Source organism: Pleurodeles waltl, chromosome 11 (genome assembly GCF_031143425.1).
Source record: "Pleurodeles waltl isolate 20211129_DDA chromosome 11, aPleWal1.hap1.20221129, whole genome shotgun sequence".
Lineage (NCBI taxonomy): Eukaryota > Metazoa > Chordata > Amphibia > Caudata > Salamandridae > Pleurodeles > Pleurodeles waltl.
Window position 1 is genome coordinate 899,711,180 of NC_090450.1, and position 24,654 is coordinate 899,735,833.

The 24,654-nt window shown below is 49.1% G+C and overlaps 1 protein-coding gene across 5 annotated transcripts in view; it reads left to right on the plus strand.

Annotated features, from left to right (window-relative positions):
- The window catches only part of HECTD4 (HECT domain E3 ubiquitin protein ligase 4), a 1,724,100-nt gene that overhangs the window by 409,064 nt on the left and 1,290,382 nt on the right, over positions 1-24,654 (plus strand). For all 5 annotated transcript variants that reach the window (XR_011199486.1, XM_069214810.1, XM_069214812.1 and 2 more), the window contains exons 19-20: positions 3,231-3,384; positions 4,722-4,822. Coding sequence is in view for 4 of the 5 variants with exons in the window: in XM_069214810.1 (XP_069070911.1) it covers positions 3,231-3,384; positions 4,722-4,822 (255 nt within the window). In the remaining variant the exon portion in view is untranslated. The remainder of the gene's footprint in view (positions 1-3,230; positions 3,385-4,721; positions 4,823-24,654) is intronic.

The window sequence follows — 24,654 nt, forward strand, 5'->3', positions numbered from 1 at the left end:
CATGTATTATGCCACCCTGGTGACCCCTTACTCAGCACATGCACACTGCCTCACAGCTTGTGTGTGCTGGTGGGGAGAAAATGACTAAGTTGACATGGCTCTCCCCTCAGGGTGCCATGCCCACATCCCACTGCCTGTGGCATAGGTAAGTCACCCCTCTAGCAGGCCTTACAGCTTTAAGGCAGGGTGCACTATACCACAGGTGAGGGTATAGGTGCATGATCACTATGCCCCTGCAGTGTCTAAGCAAATTCTTAGACATTGTAAGTGCAGGGTAGCCATAAAGAGTATATGGCCTGGGAGTTTGTCAGACACGAACTCCACAGTTCCATAATGGCTACACTGAATACTGGAACGTTTGGTATCAAACTTCTCAGCACAATAGATCCACGCTGATGCCAGTGTGGGATTTATTGAAAAATGCAAACAGAGGGCATCTTAGAGATGCCCCCTGAATACCAATCCAACTTCTAGTGTGGGGCTGACTAGTTTCTGCCAGCCTGCCACAGGGCATTCCAGCTAGTGGAGATGCCTGCCCCTCCGGACACAGCCCCCACTTTTGGTGGTAAGTCTGGAGGAGATAATGAGAAAAACAAGGAGGAGTCACCCACCAGTCAGGACAGCCCCTGAGGTGCCCTGAGCTGAAGTGACACCTGCCTTAAAAATATCATCCATCTTGTTTTGGAGGATTCCCCCCAATAGGATTAGGGATGTGCCCCCCTCCCCACAGGGATGAGGCACAAAGGACATTAGTCATTGGCTACTGCCCTCCAGACCTAAACACACCCACTAAATCAGATTCATGCAACCTGAAGAACGAAGGAGGACGGCTGACCTGAAAGCCCCGCAGAGAAGCCGGAGACAACAACTGACTTGGCCCCAGCCCTACCTGCCTGTCTCCAGACTCAAAGAACCTGCATGACGACACATCCAGCGGGACCAGCGACCTCTGGGGACTGACCTGCACCTAAAGGACCAAGAACCTCCCGAGAACAGCGGCTCTGTCCAAAACTACAACCAAGAAACCAAATTTAAAGAAGACTCCAGCCTCACTCCGGAAGCGTGAGTCTTCACACTCTGCACCCGATGCCCCCAGCCCATGTCCAGAAAAGCCAACACCACAGAGAGGACCCCTAGACGACTCCAATGACATGGACACCCTGAGACGACCTCTCTGCACCCCCACAGCGACCCCTGCAGAGCGAGTCTAGAGGCTCCCCCTGACCGCAACTGCCCGGTAAGAAAGAACCCGACGCCTGGGAGAAGCACTGCACCCGCAGCCCCCAGGCCCGAGAGAAAGCAACAACCAGTGCAGGAGTGACCAGCAGGCGGCCCTCATTGTTGCCCAGTCAGTGGCTGGCCCGAGAAGCCCCCTCTGCCCTGCCTGCATCGCCAGAGTGACCCCGGGTCTTTCCATTGATTTCAGCCTAAAACCCAACACCTACTTTGCACACTGTACCTGGCTGCCTGGTCCCGCCAAGGGTGATTTTTGGGTGCCTGTGTGTGACCTCCCCAGTGCTCTACAAAACACCCCTGGTCTGCTCCACAAGGACGCAGGTGCCAGCAGACTGGAACCAGAGCACCTCTAGTCTCCACAGGCACCTATGTTGTTTGTGCCCTACTTTGACCTCTGCACCTGACTGGCCCTGTGTTGCTGGTGCTGGGTGTTTGGTGTTAACTTGAACCCCCAACGGTGGGCTGCCTATATCCCGGAGACTGAACTTGTAAGTGCTTTACTTACCTGAAAAACTAACCTTTACTTACCTCCCTAGGAACTGTTGATTTTTGCAGTGTCAACGTTTGAAATAGCTTATTGCCATTTTTGCCAAAACTGTGTACATTACTGTACTTGATTCTGAATCTTGTGGTTCTAAAATAAATTAAAAAAACATTTTTCTATATAAAAACCTATTGGCCTGGAGTTACGTCTTTGAGTGTGTGTCTCATTTATTGCCTGTGTGTGTACAACAAATGCTTAACACTACCTTCTGATAAGCCTACTGCTCGACCACACTACCACAAAATAGAGCATTAGTATTATCTAACATTGCCACTATCAACCTCTAAGTGGAGCCCTTGGACTCTCTACACACACTCCCTTTGAGATATTATAAACAGAGCCAACTTCCTACGGTGTGTTCTCATTTATTGCCTGTGTGTGTACAACAAATGCTTAACACTACCCTCTGCTAAGCCTACTGCTCGACCACACTACCACAAATAGAGCATTAGTGTTATCTAATTTTGCAACTATCAACCTCTCAGGGGATCCTTTGGACTCGGTCTCTCACTTTGAGATAGTATATACAGAGCCAACCTCCTACAAGCGCTATTGAGAAACATATTCCCTTTGCCAAAAATATAAAACAGCCAAGTGGTGATACCCCCTTATTTCTTTAAATATCATTATTAGCATAAATTAGGCTACGTGCTCAAGTAGTGTTATTAAATCACAAACGTGGTCAAATCTAGGTATTCCTCTTCCATCTCTTCTTTAATCAGTTTGGCATCTGGTTTCATCCAAAATAACCACACGGTACTTGCAAAGTACAAATTACTTCATTGTAATTATAATTCTTAGCATAGATATTCTAAGTAATTACAAGGAAGCTTCACACCAACCTCCGTAAGGGAATATACCTTTCTTATCCCATTTCAAACAATATTGAAAATGTGTGCATTAGTCTATTCTTTTTCGTGATTTCATAACCATAATAGTGTTTTTAGATGGAGTTTTATCGTTACCGCAAAAATGTCTGCTCTCTCAGAATAAAAGATTCTCAGTCTTTAACTAGTAATATTGTACCAGTATGTTAATGCAGTGAAGTTGACTTTTTTAGGATCTAGCAATAATTAAGAAAAAATTAACAGGATTGCTTTACGTTTACAATACATATATGAGATATGGAATTTTTCCCTGATATTTCAGTGTACATTTGAGATGTAAAATGGTCCCTTATCTTTTGCAATGTAATCACTCTATACGAGATAGAATTATTCTCTAAACAGCTAATAGTATTAAGCAGCAGATAAATATTCCACTCTGGGTAGAGAAAGCCCCAAACTGTGTGTATGTTAAATGTATGGTAATTATAGGCCTTGCAGACAGCAGTGCTTTCTAGCTAGATATAAAAATAAATAATAAAACTAATTTACTGATCTTACTAGATAGTATGGCTTTTTTTCATGGTGAATACCCAAAAAGATATGTCTTTTTTTTATTTTTGAAGGTTAAAAGGTCTGGAACAAGTAACCAAGGCGACTATGCTTGGCCACCTTCTTCCAGTGTTGTTGACAACTCTTATGCATCCAAACTTACAAACGTTGACAATGGCAGATGCGCTGATGCCCCAGCTTGTGCAGCTTGTTCTCTACACCAGTCAGGTAAATCTAGTGTTAATAACATCTCGTAATTTGCTGGTATGGAAAGGTTTTTGCGTTGTTCATTATATCATTATCACTGCATTGTCTTTATTTACGATTTGTGTGTATGTGTGGAATATCAACCTTTATAGTGTGGCTGTGTAATTAACCAGTTAGACTCTTGGTTTTGACACTTTGTTGTTGCTCCCACAACAGACATGACCCCACCACCTGTTAGGTCTCCGGTATTAGGATACTCCATGTTCCCTTTTGCTCCATTGACTCGTGAGGGCCAGGCACTGATCAACGGAGCCAACAGCGAAGTCTGTAACGCATACTAAGCCGAGATAAGTTGCTGTGTTCTGTCTCAATCAATCAAGGATTTGTAGAGCATGGCTAATCGCCCATAGGGTCTCAGGGGTCGCAAGTCTCCCTTCGGATGTCAGCTTTCTCACTGCTGAGTTTACATTGCTTTTGTTACTAGATGAAACCTCTCTCAGCAGGGCAGATTTTCATCATCTCTGATAGTTCACTTAAATATTTACGAAATAGGCGCATTAAAAAAAATAGCCTTTTCTCTTTCCTTGTCGTCTGCCCATGCATTAGAAAGATCTTTGCTATATATTTGGGGGAAAGTCACTGACTCTGTATATCTCCAGAACAGTGCCTAATAATTTAGGCTGCTGTGGGACACCATTAACAGTAGTTACTTTGTAGTCAATTCTGCCAATTAATTTGTGGGAGAGGCCACGTTTCCTTTTGACCTAAGATACAAGGTCAGAAAATGGATATTATTTTATTTATTGAAGGTGTTATATCATACTGACCATTGACTTGAGTTTCAATGCGAAGACGAGGAGTGTTACAGAAGGCGGAATAGTAAACCAAGATAGGAGCAGTGAAAGTAGATTGATGGTGGATAAGTGAGTCTAGACATACCTTGGAAAATGAAACTGCCTGCCAACTAACAGGATATTTTCAAATAGACTGTTCTGAATTCTAAGTGCCTTGTATAGTAAGTTGGTGGTTGTCAGAACAAACGTTCCTTCAGTTGAATCTCATAGTGTTCACTGAAGGAAGCCATCTCCGAATCTGCAACTCCTTTAGCTTGCTTCAAAGCTTAGCCGCCTACAACTGAATAAGAACTTGTGTACTAACCTTCTTGTTTCTTACCTAGCTATAGCTGTATCATTCATTATATAAAACCAGACTGCCATGTTGTGCGACTTTGTGTATTATTGTTTCTCATAGTGCTTCGGTCTCAAGAATGACCAATCCATATGTCTGTCTGATTATAGATTTAGTTCTCTAGATGGACTTTTTTTTAAAACATTTTTATAGAATGTCATTTCTTACAGACTGCTTTGCTGCTTAAGACCCAGTCTCCTGTTTTCTCAGAGATGGGCAGTTCTCCCAGTGGTGCAGCGGAACCAAAGATTAAGCTGTTCGTTGAGGACAGGTACTTCCTCTTTTTAATCGTTGCTCAAAGTTCCTTATTGCAGTTTCAGCATTTTCCATACTTTTCATTTTGAAGTAAACTGTAAATCCTTTAGAGATTCATCAGTGTTGGATAATATTGCAGAGAACATCTAGACTGACACCTTTGGTTTCAAGATAAATGAATCTAGATTTAAAACTTAGGGGGTCATTACGACCCTGGCGGATGGCGGAGAAGCGGCGGTATGACTGCCAACAGGCTGGCGGTCAAATTTTTGCAATTATGACCATGGCGGTTACCGCCATGGTCATCCGCTGCTTCTCCGTTCCGCCAGCCAGGGCGGAGACGACCGCTGGGCTGGAGACCTGGGTATCCAGCCCGGCGGTCGTCACGATACCGCCGGCGGTATTTGGGCCCGGCTGACCGCCATGGATTTCATGCGGTTTGGAAACGCCATGAAATCCATGGCGGTAAGAACTATCAGTGCCAGGGAATTCCTTCCCTGGCACTGATAGGGGTCTCCCCCACCCCGACTCCCTCCCCTACATCCCCCGCCACCCCCCAAAGGTGGCAGGACCCCCCTCCCCACCCCGACCCCCAACATCACATCACTCATTCACACACGACATGCACGCAGGCACCACCAACACACATACACATACACACACACACACACACACACCGACATACATGCCAACATCCACACACACAGTCAGACACGCACACCCACATTCAAACATACACACACACATCAATACAGACATACCTACAGACCTAGACGCACTCATTCCCAAACACACAGCACCCCACAAGCATACACGCACTCACACACCCCTTCTACATACACACACGCACACAACACCCGCCACCCCCCTCCCCTAACGGACGATAGACTTACCTGGTCTGTCGATCCTCCGGGAGGGGACGGGATCTATGGGGGCTGCTCCGCCGACACCACACCGTCAACAGAACACCGCCACGCTGAATCACAGGACGTGATTTGGGGGGCGGTGTTCTGTTGATGTGGAGGTGGAGCAACCTCCACTTCCCCGCCGACCGCCAGTATGGCTGTTGGCGGCTCTCCGTCCGAAAAAGGACGGAGAGCTGAAAACCGCCACCACTGGCAGTCTTCAGCACGGCGGTCCCTCAACGGTCTTGACAAAAGACCACCGAGGTCAAAATTACCCCCTTAGTGTTTGTGCGAAATTGCATATACAAAGATTTATTTTATTAGGCGTTGGCTTTTGAGTGTGTCAAATTGTGATATAGGATTTTTCTCTTTGTGGTTGTGGTGAGTAGCTGTGCAGGACACTTAAATTCCCTATCCCCATTGGATAGGCAACAGACATTTTTTTTTCAGGTTTCTAATTGGATGCTTGCATTATGGCTATGAAAGGTTTGTTTCTTTACGGTTCTGGTACAAGATACCAAAAATCCCAACCTTTGAGGCATGTTTCTGTGTACATCTTTTTTCAACTTGGACATTTGGCTGATGAAACTCCTCCGCACAAATGGTACATTTCATATTGTCTGACTTGAGACATTTATTTCATAGAACTATGTCCAGCCCAAGCTATTTTTTGTGGACTTGTGATTCAAACTTCTAATGGGGTTCCTTTTTTAGACCTTTCTACCTTGTATACTGTTAGGTCAGTCTGTGTTGTGTCTCTGTCAAGATGAAATAACTGGACATATTGTGAATAAACCATCATTCCTGTAATTCTAAAATATTTAAGATGCAGGGGACATCACCATTTTGCTCCCAGCAAACCTTCAGCTAAAGAATCTCTTTCTGGGTCTTCCCACGTGCCTCTCAGTTGGATAGATGTGATGATTCCTTAGGATTGTTTTCTCTTTACGAATTTATGGATGATAATTAATTTTTTTTTAATAGATGTTGACATTCATTAGACACACACTACTTTGAGAGGGATCTCTTGTCACCAGTCTTAGTAAAGGTGCAGGAGCTTGCATAAATGTGCCTGTACGCATTTCAAGACTTTTTTTTTTTTTTTTTTAATATATTTTATTAACATTTTGTTATTATACATTTGTATGTCAGTTCAGAGTAATCACTTGCACTAGTTATACATGAGCACATAAACTGGTCACAGTTGTAGCATACAATACTCGTGTTACACTGTTTGTTCATGTGGCGCCCATAGTATTGTTTGTGCATTTATCGGGTCCTGACTCTGGTGCTTTAAGCCACTTGACCCTCAGCGCCGAGCTCACCATTGATCTTAAAGTATTGGTGTAGACGGGTCTCGGCGACCGCGTCTTCCCTACCTCGAAACCGCCATCATTCCGCCAGTTCCCTCGATACGGCGTTGCGTTCACCTAGCAACGAGGGGACGCTACGTCGCGGCAGCAGCGTCAACTTCCTGGTTACGGAAGTTGAAAAGAAGACAGACTATGCTTCTACAGGGCTGAACGCCACGGAGAAGCCGCCGACCGGGGGGGTGACCGAACCTGAGATAGCGAACCCGAACACAGAGGAGCCCTTCAACGGAGCGTGCGACCAGGCGTCGATTGCAGCAGCCGGAGAGACACAGAAGACGCGAGATCCCCGCCATGACCCCGGAGGGTCGTGGCTTTGGAAGGTACGGTCCCTCCTAGGGACAAGAGGGTCACGGGGAAACGCGGGCACTGGGGAAGGGAAACAGGGAGGCGGGAGAAAGGGAAGAGAGGGCCACTGAAGCACAGAAAAGGGAGGGCGGAAGACCGAGGAATTATACAGGCACCAGAACCCACCCTTTCACTGTGACACACCCTCACCAACCCACCCTGCTTGTTCCCTTTCCCCTTTAAGATCACAATAAACGTACCCCGATCACACAGAAGGACTTACCCGTCTCTTTCTTTCCTCTATGCTCCCGGAATCCGTCTGAGAGGTCCACACTTCCCACCGTCACGACAGACCGGAGAAGGAACCTAAGAAGAAAGAAGAAAATGATAAGAACGAGTGACGGGAAGAATCAAGTCTAAACAAAAAAAATAGAAATACCGAACAAAGAAAATTCTCTGTGAACACGAAATAGAGAATAAAATATACGATAAGATCCGTGTACCACTTCTCCGACTCAGTTTCTATATGCGCTCGTATACACCAGCCTACCACAGTGGTGTCAGAAGTGGGATTTGAATTCCCTGGTAGGCTAACGAGCTGTATACATCATGAGCGAATCTCCAACCCTTGAGGACATGATCAAACAACTCGCAGAAGGACAAAGACATCTGCAGTTGGTGTGGGAAGCACATCAAAGAGAGGCCAAGGAGGACAGGGAGGCTTTACAATCGGCCTTAAAGTGTCAGGCTACGATTTTAGCCAATAATCAACTGGTACATGAAACCGCATTACAAAAGTTAACCGATACAATAGCCGCCAGTAAAGTACATCCCAACGTCCCTAGCTCGGTCCTACAAAAGTACCAGGAAGGCGAGGACCCAGACTCCTTTTTTACAAACTTTGAGCAGGTAGCCTCATCCGCTCAATGGCCAGAGGACCGATGGGGTCAGTATGTGGCACCCCTACTTACTGGGTTCCTACAAACAGCATATCAATCCGCCAATCCTGACGGCACCGCTTCCTATAAAGATATAAAAAAAAGTATTCTTGCACGAGTAGGCCATGATACAGAATACTATCGACTGAAATTCAGAAAAGTAAAGTGGGGTACGAACGAAGACCCTCGCTCCTTCTACTTCCGGGTGAAGGACTTGGCTCTGAAATGGTTGGGACCTATAGGGACAACCAGGGAGGATGTCATTAAGACTATTATTTTGGAACAATATTTGGATTCCTTACCCCCTAGCACCAAGAATTGGATCAGGCAACACCCAAAGGTGGACACCGAGGTCGCTATAGACTTGGCCTGTGCTTACCATCGCTCTGCGGAAGTCAAACCCTTATCACCAAGACCCTTCCTTAAAAAAAAACCACACCTCCACCAAAACCAGTTCCCAGGTATCTTCCGGAAGATTCCCGGTTCCCTAAACCAGTGGAATATCACCCTATGCAGTCCCCACAATGTTTCCACTGCGGCGAGTGGGGTCATATTGCAAGGGTATGTCCTAGGAAAACAGAAGGACCGGAACCCATGGAGATTGGGGTCACTCGCCGTAGGGTTCTCTGTACCGGAAAAGGAAATGAGAAGTTTAAACACGTTGTCAAAATAAATGGACAGCCCATCTCTGCGTTAATCGACTCGGGATGCAGCCAATCAGTAATCCGGAAAGATCTAATAAATCTTAATAATCCAGCCACAGATCAATGGGTCTCTATCTGTTGTATGCATGGAGATAAAGGAAATTACCCCCTGGCACTGGTCAAAGTTGAATGGGGTCCATTTCAAGATCTTGTCCCAATAGGGGTTATGGATCGATTAATAGAGGACTGTATTATAGGAACTGACTATGTCCGATTCTACAATCTTTTAGATCAGACCCGGGTCCAGACCGCAATCCCAGAGTGGTGGACCGAAGCGCCTTTCTTCAATTGTAACATTGAAGGCCCTCCCGACCGTAAGAAACTCACTCGAACAGAGAAAAGACGAGAGAAAGCACAATATCAGGAAGCCCGAGAGACTAAGGGGGACCATAAGATAGTGGCAGAAATTAGCAGGGCACCCATGTCCTTTCGGGCCAGCCAAAGAGAAGACCCTACCCTTACCCACGCATGGAACTCGGCCAAAACAGAGCTCACCAATGAGGTGGGTCCTTATTTTCTTGTCAAGAAGAATCTCCTTTATAGGATAACCACAACTGTCACGGGAGAAACTAAGCAACAACTAGTAGTCCCTGAACCATATCGAGCCCAAGTACTATTTTTAGCCCATAAACAACCTGGGGGAGGTCATTATGGCTGAGAAAAAACAGAAGAATATCTCATGCGTAGATTTTATTGGCCCGGGGTTTATGCCCAGATAAGAAGATATTGCTCCCAATGTCCTAGATGCCAGCTTACTGAACCGTGAATGCCCAGAAAAGCACCTCTATACCCTTTACCCATTATTGATGTCCCTTTTAGGCGGGTGGGTATGGACCTAGTTGGTCCACTGCTTCCCTCCTCTAAAGGACACACATATATCCTAGTTATAGTGGACTACGCGACTAGATACCCCGAAGCCATCCCCTTGTCCAGTATGCAACAAAAACAGTAGCGCAAGCCATGATAACAGTTTTTTCCCGAACAGGTTTCCCTCAGGAGATATTGACAGATCAGGGTACACCTTTTATGTAAAAACTCATGAGACAGATATGTCAGATATTAGGAATTACCCAACTAAAGACCTCGGTCTACCACCTCCAAACAGACGGGTTGGTAGAACGATATAACCACACTATCAAAACATTGTTACGGAAAACCATAGACGATTCCGGTCGCGACTGGGATCAGAAGCTTCCCTTGGTCCTTTATGCTATACGAACACACGAACAGTCTTCTACGGGACACAGTCCGTTTGAATTGGTATTCGGGAGACAACCTAGTTGTCTCCTAGATATGGCCGCTGAGACATGGGAAGAGGAACAGGAAGAAGGGAAACCCCTGCTTGACTATGTCCACCAACTAAAAAGTCAATTACAAACTCTATGGGAAGATGTCCATAGACATTTAACGATGGCCAAAACACAGCAAAAATCCTACTATGATAAGGGAAGCAAATTACGCTCTTTTCTCCCAAATGACAAGGTCCTCATAATGCGGCCCACGTCTGTCCATAAATTAATTGCTAAATGGCAAGGACCCTATAGGGTCATTAGAGCAGTCTCTCCTGTTACCTACCTCATAGAGGTAAATACCTACCCGAAGAAAACACAGATTTACCATATCAATTTACTAAAACAATGGAGACCTACAGAGGAGGCAGAGAATCAAACAGCCACTGGTTGTTTTGTCTCACCGTCCAAAGAACTAGATGTAGAACTGTGCCCTCTAAGAAAAACAAATCCAGAAGGGAAACCCGGTATCAATACGGCGTTAACCGAAACTGAGAAACATCAACTATATACACTGTTAAAACGACATCCCCATTTCTTTTCAGAAACACCGGGAAAAACTCCTCTGATCCACCACAATATTAAAACACCCGTAGGACACATAGTACGCCTTCGCCCTTATAGCATACCTGAGGCACGGAAGCCCATAATCGAAGACGAAATCAAAAAAATGTTAGCAATAGGTGTCATTGAACCCTCTAACAGTCCCTGGAATTCTCCTGTAGTACTTGTTCCAAAACCCGATGGTTCTATTAGATTTTGTATCGATTTTCGCAAACTTAATGATATCTCTCTATTCGATACGTACCCTATTCCCAGAGTCGATAACATTTTGGAAAAACTAGGGAAGGCCCGCTACTTATCCACCCTTGATTTGACAAAGGGGTATTGGCAAATTCCCCTTGCACCAGACGCTAAGGAAAAGACAGCCTTCTCAACCTCATCCGGCCTCTATCAATTCACAGTTTTACCCTTTGGTCTTCACGGCGCTCCTGCGACATTCCAGCGCCTGATGGATCAAGTCTTAAAACCATTTCAGAACTTTACTGCAGCATACCCAGACGACATTGTCATTTATAGCGAGACCTGGCACGATCACTTACTACATCTTCATGAGATCTTTTCCGCATTAACAGAGGCCGGTCTAACAGCCAATCCTAAGAAATGCATAGTAGGGAACACTGAAATCTCCTACATAGGTTACGTGATAGGGAACGGCACTCTCCAACCGCAAAAAAACAAAGTTGAGGCCATACTCCAAGCAACTAAACCAATAACAAAAAAAGATTTACGATCATTCTTAGGGGTAGTAGGGTATTATCGACGGTTCATCCCCAACTATTCAACCATTGCAGCTCCTCTGACTGATCTACTGACTAAACACAGCCCCACGAGACTCGCACAGTTCACCGCAACCCAGAATCGTAGTTTTGAACGGTTAAAACATTCCCTTACCACGGACCCGATACTGAAATGTCCTGATTTTTCTAAAACCTTCCACCTGTATACTGATGCCTCGGGCGTCGGTCTCGGGGCTGTACTCACTCAACCCGATGATGACGGATTCAACCACCCAGTGGTCTTTATAAGTAGAAAACTTTTTCCAAGGGAGACCCACTACCCTACTATTGAAAAAGAATGTCTCGCCATTAAATGGGCGATTGAATCCGTACAATATTATCTTTTAGGCAAATCCTTCGTCCTGTACACTGACCATGCCCCTCTCACGTGGCTCGCCTCTCACAAAGACTTTAACTCTAGAGTGTTAAGATGGTTCCTAGAACTACAACCGTTTACATTCCAGGTCCGCCACATTCCTGGCTCACAACAGGGTCCCGCCGACTACCTCTCACGGTTTCCTCCTTCTTCCTCCTCGGTCCTCGAGCAGTCCCGATCATGGGAATGGGACTGTAGACGGGTCTCGGCGACCGCGTCTTCCCTACCTCGAAACCGCCATCATTCCACCAGTTCCCTCGATACGACGTTGCGTTCCCCTAGCAACGAGGGGACGCTACGTTGCGGCAGCAGCGTCAACTTCCTGGTTACGGAAGTTGAAAAGAAGACGGACTACACTTCTACAGGGCTGAACGCCACGGAGAAGCCGCCGACCGGGGGAGTGACCGAACCTGAGATAGCGAACCCGAACACAGAGGAGCCCTTCAACGGAGCGTGCGACCAGACGTCGATTGCAGCAGCCGGAGAGACACAGAAGACGCGAGATCCCCGCCACGACCCCGGAGGGTCGTGGCTTTGGAAGGTACGGTCCCTCCTAGGGACAAGAGGGTCACGGGGAAACTCGGGCACTGGGGAAGGGAAACAGGGAGGCGGGAGAAAGGGAAGAGAGGGCCACTGAAGCACAGAAAAGGGAGGGCGGAAGACCGGGGAATTATACAGGCACCAGAACCCACCCTTCACCCTTACCAACCCACCCTGCTTGCTCCCTTTCCCCTTTAAGATCACAATAACAGTACCCCGATCCCACAGAAGGACTTACCCGTCTCTTTCTTTCCTCTATGCTCCCGGAATCCGTCTGAGAGGTCCACACTTCCCACCGTCACGACAGACCGGAGAAGGAACCTAAGAAGAAAGAAGAAAATGATAAGAACGAGTGACGGGAAGAATCAAGTGTAAACAAAAAAAATTGAAATACCGAACAAAGAAAATTCTCTGTGAACACGAAATAGAGAATAAAATATACGATAAGATCCGTGTACCACTTCTCCGACTCAGTTTCTATATGCGCTTGTATACACCAGCCTACCACAATTAGTTTTATGCCATTTTTATACGTAACAAATTTGTGAAGAAAAAAGCCCGTTCCTATTTGCAACTTGGAGAAGGGATCCTGGGAGGTGAAGATCGGAAATAATGGGAGGGAAAGGGAGTAGAAGGGAGGAAAGGGAGACTAGGAGGGGATAGGAAGGGTAGCCAAACTAAATAAAAGGTCAACTTTACAGCATTGTGTGGGTGAAACTTGTGGTTAATGTTCTTTAAGGAGCTAGCGCGCAGTGACACCCTTGTGAGGGCCATGTCCGGGGCGCGCCATTGTGTGAGTGGGGCAGGAGTCTGCTCTTTCCGCCCCTTCCACCCCCTTGCTCCTGAGGTATTGTAGCTGGTGGCGATTCGTGTGGCTTTTTTATCGTTTCTCCTTGTGGTCCGATTGTCAGTACAGGGACCTCATGGCATTTCTCGGGCAACTTCCCGCTCAGGACCACCCCCTGAGGCATGCCGTCCCCCGGCCACTCCTACATCAGTGTTTGTTGTTCTCTTGGTTAGTTCGTCCCAAGTCGTCACCAGTTCTTCCCAGGTCGGGCGGTAGGAACAAGTCTGATGCCCTTGGCTTCCTCGGCCTTCAGGACCTGTAGTTCGGCCCTGGACCATTTCGTGACATCCCTTTTCCAATCGGTAAGCGATGGGCAGACCGGGGCCCTCCAGCCTTTTGAGATCAGCCTTTTATAGAGGGCCAGCATTAGGTCTAGAAAACGCCCTCTTACTTTCCCCTTTAACTCAGTCGGCCTGAGTCCCAGCAAGCACAGGTCCGGGGTGGGCCGTAGCTCCACTCCGAGTAGCCGGGAGAGGGCAGCCAGTGCCTCCCTCCAGCCGATCTGGAGCACCGGGCACCCCCAAACCATATGGTCAAAATCCGCTTCGCCCCCCTGGCATCTTGGGTATGTCCTTGGGGGTCCCTCCGTATATTCGGAATAGTCGGTGCGGTGTGAGATATGTTCTGTGTAGGTAATTATATTGGATGTATCGTAATCGCGTGTTACGTGAGACCACCCGGGGGTATGCTAGTACTTTGCTCCATTCTGATTCAGTCAATTCCCTCCCAATGGTGCCTCCCCATCGCTCCCTCAGGGATTGTAAGGGGTCTAATACAGTGTGGGCCTGGGCCCGGTAAATTTGAGCTATCAGGTGGGGTTCATCCCCCGATGTCAACAAGAGGTGCAGTACCCGGTAGACTGCGGGCTCTGAGTTTATCGTGCACCAATGATCTTTCAGGGTGTGAACCAGCCTCCCGAAGAGTAGGAACTGGCCCCGGGGAACACCCACCTCCGTTAGGGCAGAGAATTCCCTCAGTACCCCCCGTTAAAGCGGCCTCTCACGGTCTCGATCCCTGCTCTTGTCCATGGGCCAAGTCCGAGGCTTCCCGGGCCCAGTCCCCCAGTTCCCAGGACCAGTGCCGAAATCGGCAGAGCCGGAGAATATGGGGGGGCCCACTCCCACTCTTTTCATGCACCTCTCCCAGCATGCCAATGCAACACTCATCATTATGTTGCTACCAGGTATGGCTATCTTCCTACCTATCATGCGTGCCACAATCCATGTTGCTTCTATTGTTCCCTGAGGTGTGCACAAGTCCAGTGGTCCTCTGCCCGTCATCCAACCAGATACCCATTGTAGTTGGGATGCCAAGTAATAAGCCTCAAAGTCGGGGGCGCCCAGTCCTCCCATTTGAGTCGGTCTGCAGAGGGTTGTAAGTGCGGTGCGCCTACGACCATCGTCCCAGATTAGTTCTCTTAGCAACTTGTTCAGGTCGCGGAACCATGATGGGGGTGATCAGCAACGGTAGGTTTGCGAAATAATAGAGGAGTCGGGGAAGCATAATCATTTTGGACAGTACCACTCTGGCCATTACTGTAAGTTTCAAAGAACGCCAGAATCCTACCGAGGACCTAAGTGATCGCAGTGCCCTGCCCAGATTACCCTCCCTGAGATCTCCCAGCTCGTGGAATATCTGGATACCCAGATACCTGAAGGTTCGGGGGGCCCAGTTCACGTCTGTCGGGCATGAAGCAGGACTCACGCCACCAGGAGACAGAGGGAACGCATACGTTTTGCCGCGGTTTAGGCGAAGTCCGGAGACCTCGCCAAAGTTCTCCAAGACCCCGAGGGCCCAGGGGAGGTTGCTGTTGCCGTCCCCAAGGTATATTAGTATGTCGTCAGCATACAGGGAGACAATATGTTCAGTTGGTCCACACTTTACCCCCCGTCCTGCTCCCTCCTCCCACAGTCGGTTCGCGATGGGCTCAATCACCAAGGCAAACAGAAGCGGGGAGAGGGGGCATCCCTGTCTGGTTCCACGAAATACTGGTTATGCTCTGGATATAATTCTACCCGTCTTCACTCTTGCTAGTGGGGACGAATATAGTAGGTCAACCCACCTCACCCAGTACTCACCCAGGCCCATCCTCATCATCACCGACCTCAGGTAGTCCCACCTAATTGAATCGAAAGCCTTTTCGAAGTCCACCGCCAACAGGAGCCCGGTCGGTGGAATCGATTCTTGGGGCATATACATGATCGAGAAAAGACGCTTAAGGTTTAGGGAGGTGCTGCTACCCGGAATGAAACCGTTTTGATCAGCGTGTATCAGCGTGGGCATATGGAGGAGCAGGCGGTCAGCCAAGATCCTGCTAAGGATCTTAAAGTCGCTATTCAGCATTGATAGTGGGCGGAAGTCTGTCACCGAGTCCTCACTGTTGGTGGATTTAGGGAGTGGCACTACTAGTGCTTCGCGCATCGTGCCTGGTAACTCTCCGCGCCACACCGCCTCCGCATACATTTCCGCCAAGCTTGGGGCTAACAAGGATCTATATTTTTTGTAAAAGTCCATGGGGAGACCGTCTGTTCCGGGGGTCCTCCCAGGGGCCAGGTGCTCTATGGCTTCGTTGATCTCCTCTATAGTCACCGCCCCCCCAAGCTGTCTCTGTCCTCTGGTCTCAGTTCCTGGAGCGGGTTCTGTCGCAGATAATTGTCAAAGGTCACTGGCTCCAGGTTGCTAGGTCTGCCATACAGGTGCATGTAATAATCTCTGAATGCGTCATTGATGGGGCCTGGGCTAAGTCTACGGTTTCTCTCTTTGTCTGTTACACTAGTGATGGGTTCGCTGCTCCCGCCCGGGCGCACCAGCCATGCCAGAAGCCTGCCCGACCTCCCCTCATCCGATTGCAGGGATGCCAGGTATTTCTGCATGCTATGACATCTAAGCTTTTCTTCGGCTTGGGAGTGTTCTCTGCGGGCACGGTTATATTCTTCCTCCTCGTGTGCTGCAAGGCCCAGACTTAGCTCGCACTCGTGTATGACTTCTCTAATGCAGTGAGTTCCTTTTCTAGTGTTTTCCTCACCCCTGCTGACTGCCCCAGGCAAAAAACCCTCGTCCCCCACCTTGAGTGTCTCCCACTCCACTGCCCTGGAGGGGGTGGATCCTTTATTGATCTCAATGTGTTCTGACAGGTAGTCACGTAGTGCCTCTCTATACGCTTGATCCTCGAGCGCCGCGGGGGCAAGCCGCCATGACGGTATGGGGAGTCTATCCTGTGATGTCCTCAGTGTTAATAATAGTGGGTTGTGGTTTGAGATTGTTCGGGCGAGGTATTCAGAACGTATCATCCCACGGCCAGGCCCGGGGTCCAGACCACCCTGTCAATTCTGGTGTGGACATGGTGGAGGCCCGAGTAGTACAATTAGTCCCTGTCGGTTGGGTGGTGCACCCGCCGTATGTCCACTAACCCCCATGAGTCAAGCCATTTGACCAAGCTTTGTGCTATCTTAATTGATGTAGCTCCCTGTAGGGGCAGGGTGGATCTATCCATGTTTATGTCTAGTACTGCGTTAAAGTCCCCTCCTATTAGTACCTCCCCTGTATACTGGCGGGTAAGGTGTTGCGATAGGCTCGTCATCTTGGTTAGGGGCGTAGATGCAACTCAAAACTAATGGGGTCCCGTGCAGTTTACCTTCCAGTATCACAAACCTGCCCTCCTTGTCTATGTTTGCGGTTTCAATTGTCAGGGGGACACCTGCTCTGATCCATATCATTGCGCCCCTTGCGTAGGCTGAGTCCTCCGTAGCGAACACTCGCCCTCTCCATCTTCGTCTGAGTTTCTCTCCCTCTCCTAGGGCCAGGTGGGTCTCTTGTAGCATTGCTATCTGCACCCCCCTTCTCTTTAGGAATGACAATATTCTGTGTCTTTTGGCCGGGGTACCCATCCCCCTGACATTCCAGGTTATGATATTGTAATCTGCCATCTTGATCTTGGGATCTGACAATTGGAGGACCAGTGCGCCCGGCATTTCAATCTACTCACTGCTGCGCTCGCTCCTACGTTGTGATCAAATTCAATTACCCATGCTGTTGGATTAACTCGGAACTGTAAACCCCAACACCTCCTCCCCAGGGCACCCTCGGAACTGTGGGTAGCCCAAATAAACGTGCAACGGTGCAACTTTTCCAAACACATAATTACAGTACTCGCCAGCCAATCCAGACAGGCGAGAGGTATAGTCAGGGGGAAGAGGCCAGGTCCGGAGGGGCCAATCATCTGTTCAGTTCGTTATGACTTCAGGCCCAGTCGCGCAGCCAGGTCAACCAAGTTCGTCGCCTGTTTGCGGAGTCACCTTTGGTGCCCGGGATGGGCTCCCCGAGCCCCCGGCAGAGGACACTATCGTGTCATCGGAGTCCACCTCCGAGCCCTCACGGAAGGACACCTCGCAACCGACCCGGGCCGCCGCCTCTAGGGCCGCTCTTCTTCCTGTTTCCCTCTGCGTTTTCATCAGGGCCAGGCGCGGGCGATCCCCGGGCCTCTTCCTCCTAGTTGCTCGGCTGGTCCCGCTCGCTCCAACGTCCGTCCGCGCTGGTCGTAGCGTTTGGGCTCCGCGCCTCTCTAGCCAGTCCCATGCCTCCTCCGGGGATTGGAGGAAAGTGGTCTTTCCATCTACGATTACTCTCAACCTTGCGGGGCATAGAAGCGAGTATTGGATCCCTTCGGTTCGTAATGCTCTTTTGACCGCTAAGAATGAGGCTCGCCTGTTCTGGACCTCCAGTGTAAAGTCTGGGAATAGTGTTACTTCTCCGTTTGCTACCTTGAACGGGCCCGTTTCTCTGGCTTTCTGTAGGAGAATATCCCTGTCCTTGTAAGGCAGTAGTTTAGCAATTACGGCACAGGGGGGTCTGCCAGGAGCCAGCGGTCTTGATGGCACGCGGAGAGCGCGTTCTAACGTGTAGTAGGGAGTCAGGCATCCCGGCGCAACCTCCGTGCTCAACCATTTCTCCAGGAATTCTACCATGTTCTCCCCATCTGACCCCTCAGGAAGGCCCACCACTCGTACGTTGTTTCTTCTATTCCTCCCCTCTGCATCTTTGGCGCGTTGTTCAAGTCTTGCTACTCTGTCAGCCAGTGAGGTTACTTCCGCCGCCATGTCTTTCTGCCTTGGGGTGATGTCCGCCAGCGTAGTCTCCGTATCTTTGACTATGTCTGCCAGCTTATGATGTTCGGCTCTCAGGAGACCCACCTCAATCGCGACTTGGTTGATGTCTCGTTGCAGTGTTGACTTTGTGTCCTCTATGGCCCCCAGTATTTTGTCTAGGGTGTCTTGAACTTTGGAGTGTGGCTGGCTCAATAATTCTGCTGCGCCATCCCCAGGAGGTGTTGGGGGGGTCCATGGCTCTGCTCTTGTTTCGGCCCTTGGGGGGCATCGGTCCAACCAGGAGGTTTATCCCAGGGAGGGGGCCGGAAGCCGACCTGGGCGCTGTCGTGGGAGTCGCCGCCGAGATTGACCCCTCGTTTTAGTCTCCGCAGCCTTGGTGCTGTTCGTGGTCGTCGCTGGGCGGGCCCTGGGCGCTCCGCTGGTCGTGCTCAGCTTCAGGGGGCGGGGGGCTCCGGCGTGGTCAGTCGCAAGTATTTGCCACACCCTGGCAGTGTCAACACCCTCACCTGCCCCCGTTGGTAGGGCCCGCAGTATCAGTTGGTGTCAGGCGCGCGGCGCCGTCGGGGCGAAGTCGATCCCCCACTCAGTGTACCCGCCTTTTCGCCGGTGGCACCAGTGTACTCATGGGTGTACTCGCTCGCCTGCGCAACACGTGCGCACAGTGGCCGGTGGTGTACCAGGATATCACGCTGGCCCCCCAATGGCGGTACGGAGCTGTCTGCGCCTCCTCCAAGGGGGGACATAGGGGGTGTCACTCACCCTTCCGGCTATCCTCCTGCTGATTGCTGCCAGGGAGGGCCTCCTGCCGCTCATTGCCGCCGCTCAGGGTGCCCATGTGGGGCATGTCCCAGTGCTCTCGGGGCGGCCCCATTGGGAGCAGGGCCGCACCCGTTTTTCCAGGTTTGGGCGAGGCGCCCCTTCAGGGGGGGCACCAGCGGGTCCAACGGTGCCCCCACAGCGTCACTGGGTCCCGCCTCCGAAGTCCGGGGCTCGGGCGATTCCGCCGTCTCTAGCCGGCAGCTCCTCCCGCGACCGGCGCAGCCCGCTACTCACGCGAGGCAGCGGCTTTGAAGGGGAGGAGGGGCCACAGGCCTTCGCACAATCCGGGCGGGTCCGCACGGGCAGCAACGTTCACCGGGCCTGACACGGGGGTCCCGCTGCTCCTCCCACTTTTCGGCAGCGCAGCCGGGTGGTTTGATGCTCGGGCGGTCCGTGCCGGCGGGGTTCACGAGCTGGCCCCCCCCCCCCCCCCCCGGAGCCGGACTCTCATGCGACCGCCATGATCGGAGTCCTGGCCACGTCCCCCCCCCCATACGCATTTCAAGACTTCTAGGAAATATACAGACATGCAGCACAGATGAGGCTTTGCACACATTTTCATAAGTCAGAGGCTGCAAATTGCGCTACCCAGTATCAAGCCATAAGATGCTCTGCCTTCCCAGTGGGAGACTAACAATTTGTCTCTGAGTTGAGCATCCTTAATCCCTTCCGTCCCTCTTGAACTTCAAAGATAATTTTGCAGCAGGATTCTTTTATAGATTAACATGCTGTAAATATCCTGGCCTATAGTAGTTTGCAGGAATATTCTCTTGTATTTGATTAAAGGTTCTGAGACTGGAGGTGTTAACCTGTTAGTGTTTGTAATAAGAGACTCTTGTGTGGCATTAATTGCACCACAAGGGCAGTATATGTGCACCCTCTTTTAATAATTAAAAGGGGGGGGGGTTTCCATACTCCGAAGCATGTCCCATTACTTCCCTGTGGGCACTAGATTAAACGCGGTGCTGAGCTTGATGAATGCCATGTAAAGGTCGCCCTTTGACAAATCTACTGTCTTGCACTTTACCAGGAGAAAGCGGAAGGGCTGGTCTACCGCACTGGTCTTAAACCTAAAACCCCCTTGCAGGCCTGAAAGAATGTGGTTTTCCATGCACCAGTCCAACAGTCACTCTAGCACCTGCTTGTAAATATAGGCACAATCCGACACCCTTCCATGATTGAGGGTTCCCCCTCTCTTTTGTGATAGCATTGGATACCACATTAATATAGGGGACCCACACCCCAGGATCGAACTTGAACACATCAGCAGGAATTTTATCGAGACCCAGAGCTTTCCTGGGATTAAGTGCAGCTGCAGCTTGCTCTGTTTCCTCCAGGGGATAGATTGTGAATTGACAGCGTTGTAGCCCCTAAAGGCAAAGGGCCAGACATGTGGGTAGAAGTAGTAGGATACAGGCACCTAAAATGGGTGACCCAGTCACAGGGTAGAGTGGGTGTTTCAGTGGGACTGCCTGTCCTCCTATCGATCTTACTGCCCAGTGCCCAGAATTTCCTCTGGTTATTGGCTATAACAGAGTCCAGCAGATCGGACTAGATGTCATCTTACCAAGCACCTTTAGCTTCTCTTAACGTGACCCAATAGATTGCCCTGTGTTGCCTTATAACCTGCCTATCCCCCTCTTTGATGGATTGGAGTGAGTTTACCTTGGCCTTTTTGCAGTTACCATTGAACCACCCATTAGACTGCGCTATGTTTGGGCTCTCCCTTGACTCCTTGGTAAGAAGATTCCTCAGCTTGGTGAAAACCGTTATTATGCTCTGCGAATGTCACTTTACTTTACTGGCATAGATATTAACCAGGAATGTGGCAAGGGTTGCATATAAGGCCTAATTTCCTTGTGTGAGGAGCCCACTGTTTCCCATTTCACGATCTTCCTGTTGGTGGTGGGCATAAGGTGCATGCGCACAAGCTTAGAGTCTTCCGAGCAAGATAGGGTAATGGATTCTTTGAATCGTAATACAAAGGGATTATGCTCACTGTTAGAAATGGGGTCTTTGGTTGGCAGTCAGGTTACCCCTGTCCAAGCAAGGACCCTCACTTTAGTCAGGGTAAGTCACACACAATCCAAATTATCCTGTGCCCACCCTCTGGTAGCTTGGCACTGAGCAGTCAGGCTTAACTTACAAGTCAAGTTGTAAAGTATTTGTGCTATAAATCATACAATAACACTATATAGCACCACAAAAATACACCACACAGTGTTTAGAAAAATATATAATATTTATCTGGATATCTGCAGATCAAAACGATAAAAGATGCAATAAGATATTGTAGCGATATCACTAAAAAGTGATATGAAGTGTCTTAAGTCTTTAAAAAGCAAACAAAGTCTCTTTCAAGCACAAAGTACCTGGTTTGAAGTGAAAAATCTCCGCAAAGGGCCGCAGAGGAGGAGATGCGTGGAAAAGTGGTGTGTGTGTCGGTTTCGCCCCTTCACACACAGACTTGCGTTGTTATTTTTCATGCGGGGAAGACGTGCGTCGATTTCCGGCGCGCGGACAGGTCTCCTCTGTGGGTCGCGGGGTTTTCAGACGCCCGGGGTCTGTGCGTGGAATCCTGGGCTTGTTGTCCGGCTGCGCGTCGTTCCAGTGGGCTGTGCATGGAATTTTCTTCCTCCCGGCAGGCGCTGCGTCGATTTCCTCTCTGGAAGTCGGGCGGCGTTGTCCAGGGGGGCCGTGCATCAAAGTTCCAGTCGCTCCGCAGGTGTCGCGTTTATCTTTTCCTCGCGGGATCGGCGCGCAGTGAATTTTTCACTGCGGAGCAAGCTGTCCGTCAAATTTTTCGCTGCAGAAGGAGTCCAGTTGAAAGATAGAAGTCTTTTTGGTCCTGAGACTTCAGGGACCAGGAGGCAAGCTCTATCCAAGCCCTTGGAGAGCACTTCTGCAGCAAGGCAAGAGTTCAGCCAGGCAGCAGGCCAACAGCAAGGCAGCAGTCCTTTGTAGAAAGCAGTCAGGTGAGTCCTTTGGGCAGCCAGGCAGTTCTTGGCAGGATGCAGGTTCTGGTTCAGGTTTATTCTCCAGCAAGAGTCTGAGGTGGTAGGGCAGAGGCCCTGTTTTATACCCAAATGTGCCTTTGAAGTGGGGGAGACTTCAAAGAGGGACTTAGAAGTGCACCAGGTCCCCTTTCAGTTCTATCCTTTCTGCCAGGGTACCAGTAGGGGGTGTGGCAGTCCTTTGTGTCAGAGCTGGTCCTCCACCCTCCCAGCCCAGGAAGACCCATTCAAAATGCAGATGTATGCAAATGAGGCTGAGTACTCTGTGTTTGGGGTGTGTCTGAGTGAATGCACAAGGAGCTGTCAACTAAACCCAGCCAGACGTGGATTGTAAGGCACAGAAAGATTTAAGTGCAAAGAAATGCTCACTTTCTAAAAGTGGCATTTCTAGAATAGTAATATTAAAACCAACTTCACCAGTCAGCAGGATTTTGTATTACCATTCTGGCCATACCAAATATGACCTTCCTACTCCTTTCAGATCAGCACCTACCACTTCAATAATGTATGAGGGCAGGCCCAATGTTAGCCTATGAAGGGAGCAGGCCTCACAGTAGTGTAAAAACGAATTTGGGAGTTTTACACTACCAGGACATGTAACTACATAGGTACATGTCCTGCCTTTTGCCCACACAGCACCCTGCTCTAGGGGTTACCTAGGGCACACTTTAGGGGTGGCTTATATGTAGGAAAAGGGAAGTTTTAGGCTTGGCAAGTACTTTTAAATGCCAAGTCGATGTGGCAGTGAAACTGCACACACAGGCCTTGCAATGGCAGGCCCTGGGACAAGTTAAAGGGGCTACTAAAGTGGGTGGCACAACCAGTGCTGCAGGCCCACTAGTAGCATTTAATCTACAGGCCCTGGGCACATACAGTGCACCTTACTAGGGACTTATAGGTAAATTAAATAGTCCAATTGGGTATGATCCAATGTTACCATGTTTAAAGGGAGAGAGCATATGCACTTTAGCACTGGTTAGCAGTGGTAAAGTGCGCAGAGTCTAAAAACCAGCAAAAATGAGGTCAGAAAATGAGAGGGAGGAAGGCAAAAAGTCTGGGGATAACCCTGCAGAAGGGCCATTTCCAACACTCTCTCTTCTCGCTGTACCACCATCATGTCATCTAGCTTGTTCCAGCACCTCACATACTAGAAAAAGATCGATTGTACTTGAGTATAGACCTTGTCCGAATGTCAGTGCAAACTGTTTGTCAGAAGGGGATTACCCATTGCAAGGCTGGATTTTATGTGATGGAGTAAGATCCACAGCCTGGAGCACCGTTCTAGAAAGGTGTCTTCTCATGGGGCAGACAAAGTCCACGATACCCCAGAAGGAGTTTTCATCTCTAGACAATTCTCATGCCAGGTTATTCGGCTTGAATGTAAGATTGAAATCCCTGCAATGAGTACATGATAGGAATAGGAGCGGTCCCCTAGCATGCGGTCCAATACCTGCAGCATTTCTGATTCCTGCTTATAGCTGCTACTCCGATTGTAGATATTAATTATCATAAGGGCCTGGGATTTGGAGGCTGGAGAGGATTATCCTAAGAACATCTGGGGAATCAACACGAAGGGGCATAACAGAATAGGCTATGGTAGAGCAGACCAACATTAGTAGTCCACCACAAGGGTGCCCAGCACTAGATTTAATAGCTGTGATACTATAGCTTTTGTAGCCACACCTGTTTACTTGATCTAGTGCCCATGTTTCCTGGAATAAACCTATATCTTGGCCATCAACAAAAGTACCCCAGTCAGGATCCCCTAATTTGTCTTTAATTCCTGCAATTATACAATTAAGTAGCAAGGTCTGTAGAGTAGGTGAGGGAGAATGCTGCAGAGAGGTGTCAAGCACGGGCTGTTATTCTGTTAACATGAGAGGGCATGTAGCCCATACCTATGTTATTCCCTGAAGCACCATTTGGAGGATCTAGCTCTGAGGGAAGGAGCACAGGGATATTTCCCTCTCTATTAGGACTGATGTCTGTGCTTTCAAGGTCCGTCAGCTCAGGGTTGCTGCGGCCTGGCTGATTGGCATGGCGTCAATCAATATCTGCTAATGGGAGTAGGAAAGTGCCATCTTTCTAGCATAGTTACCCCCACTTTTTGTCTGATGTCAGTGTGTTTAGACTGTAGTTCACTGGGATCCTGCTAATCAGAACCCCAGTGACTATGCCCTCTGTTCTAAATTTAGTTGCTGTTTTTACAACCATAATTAGCATACTGGTCCACCACTGTAAGTCCCTAGTATATGGTACTTAGGTACCCAGGGCATTGGTACACCAGGGGTCCCCCATGGGCTGCAGCATGTA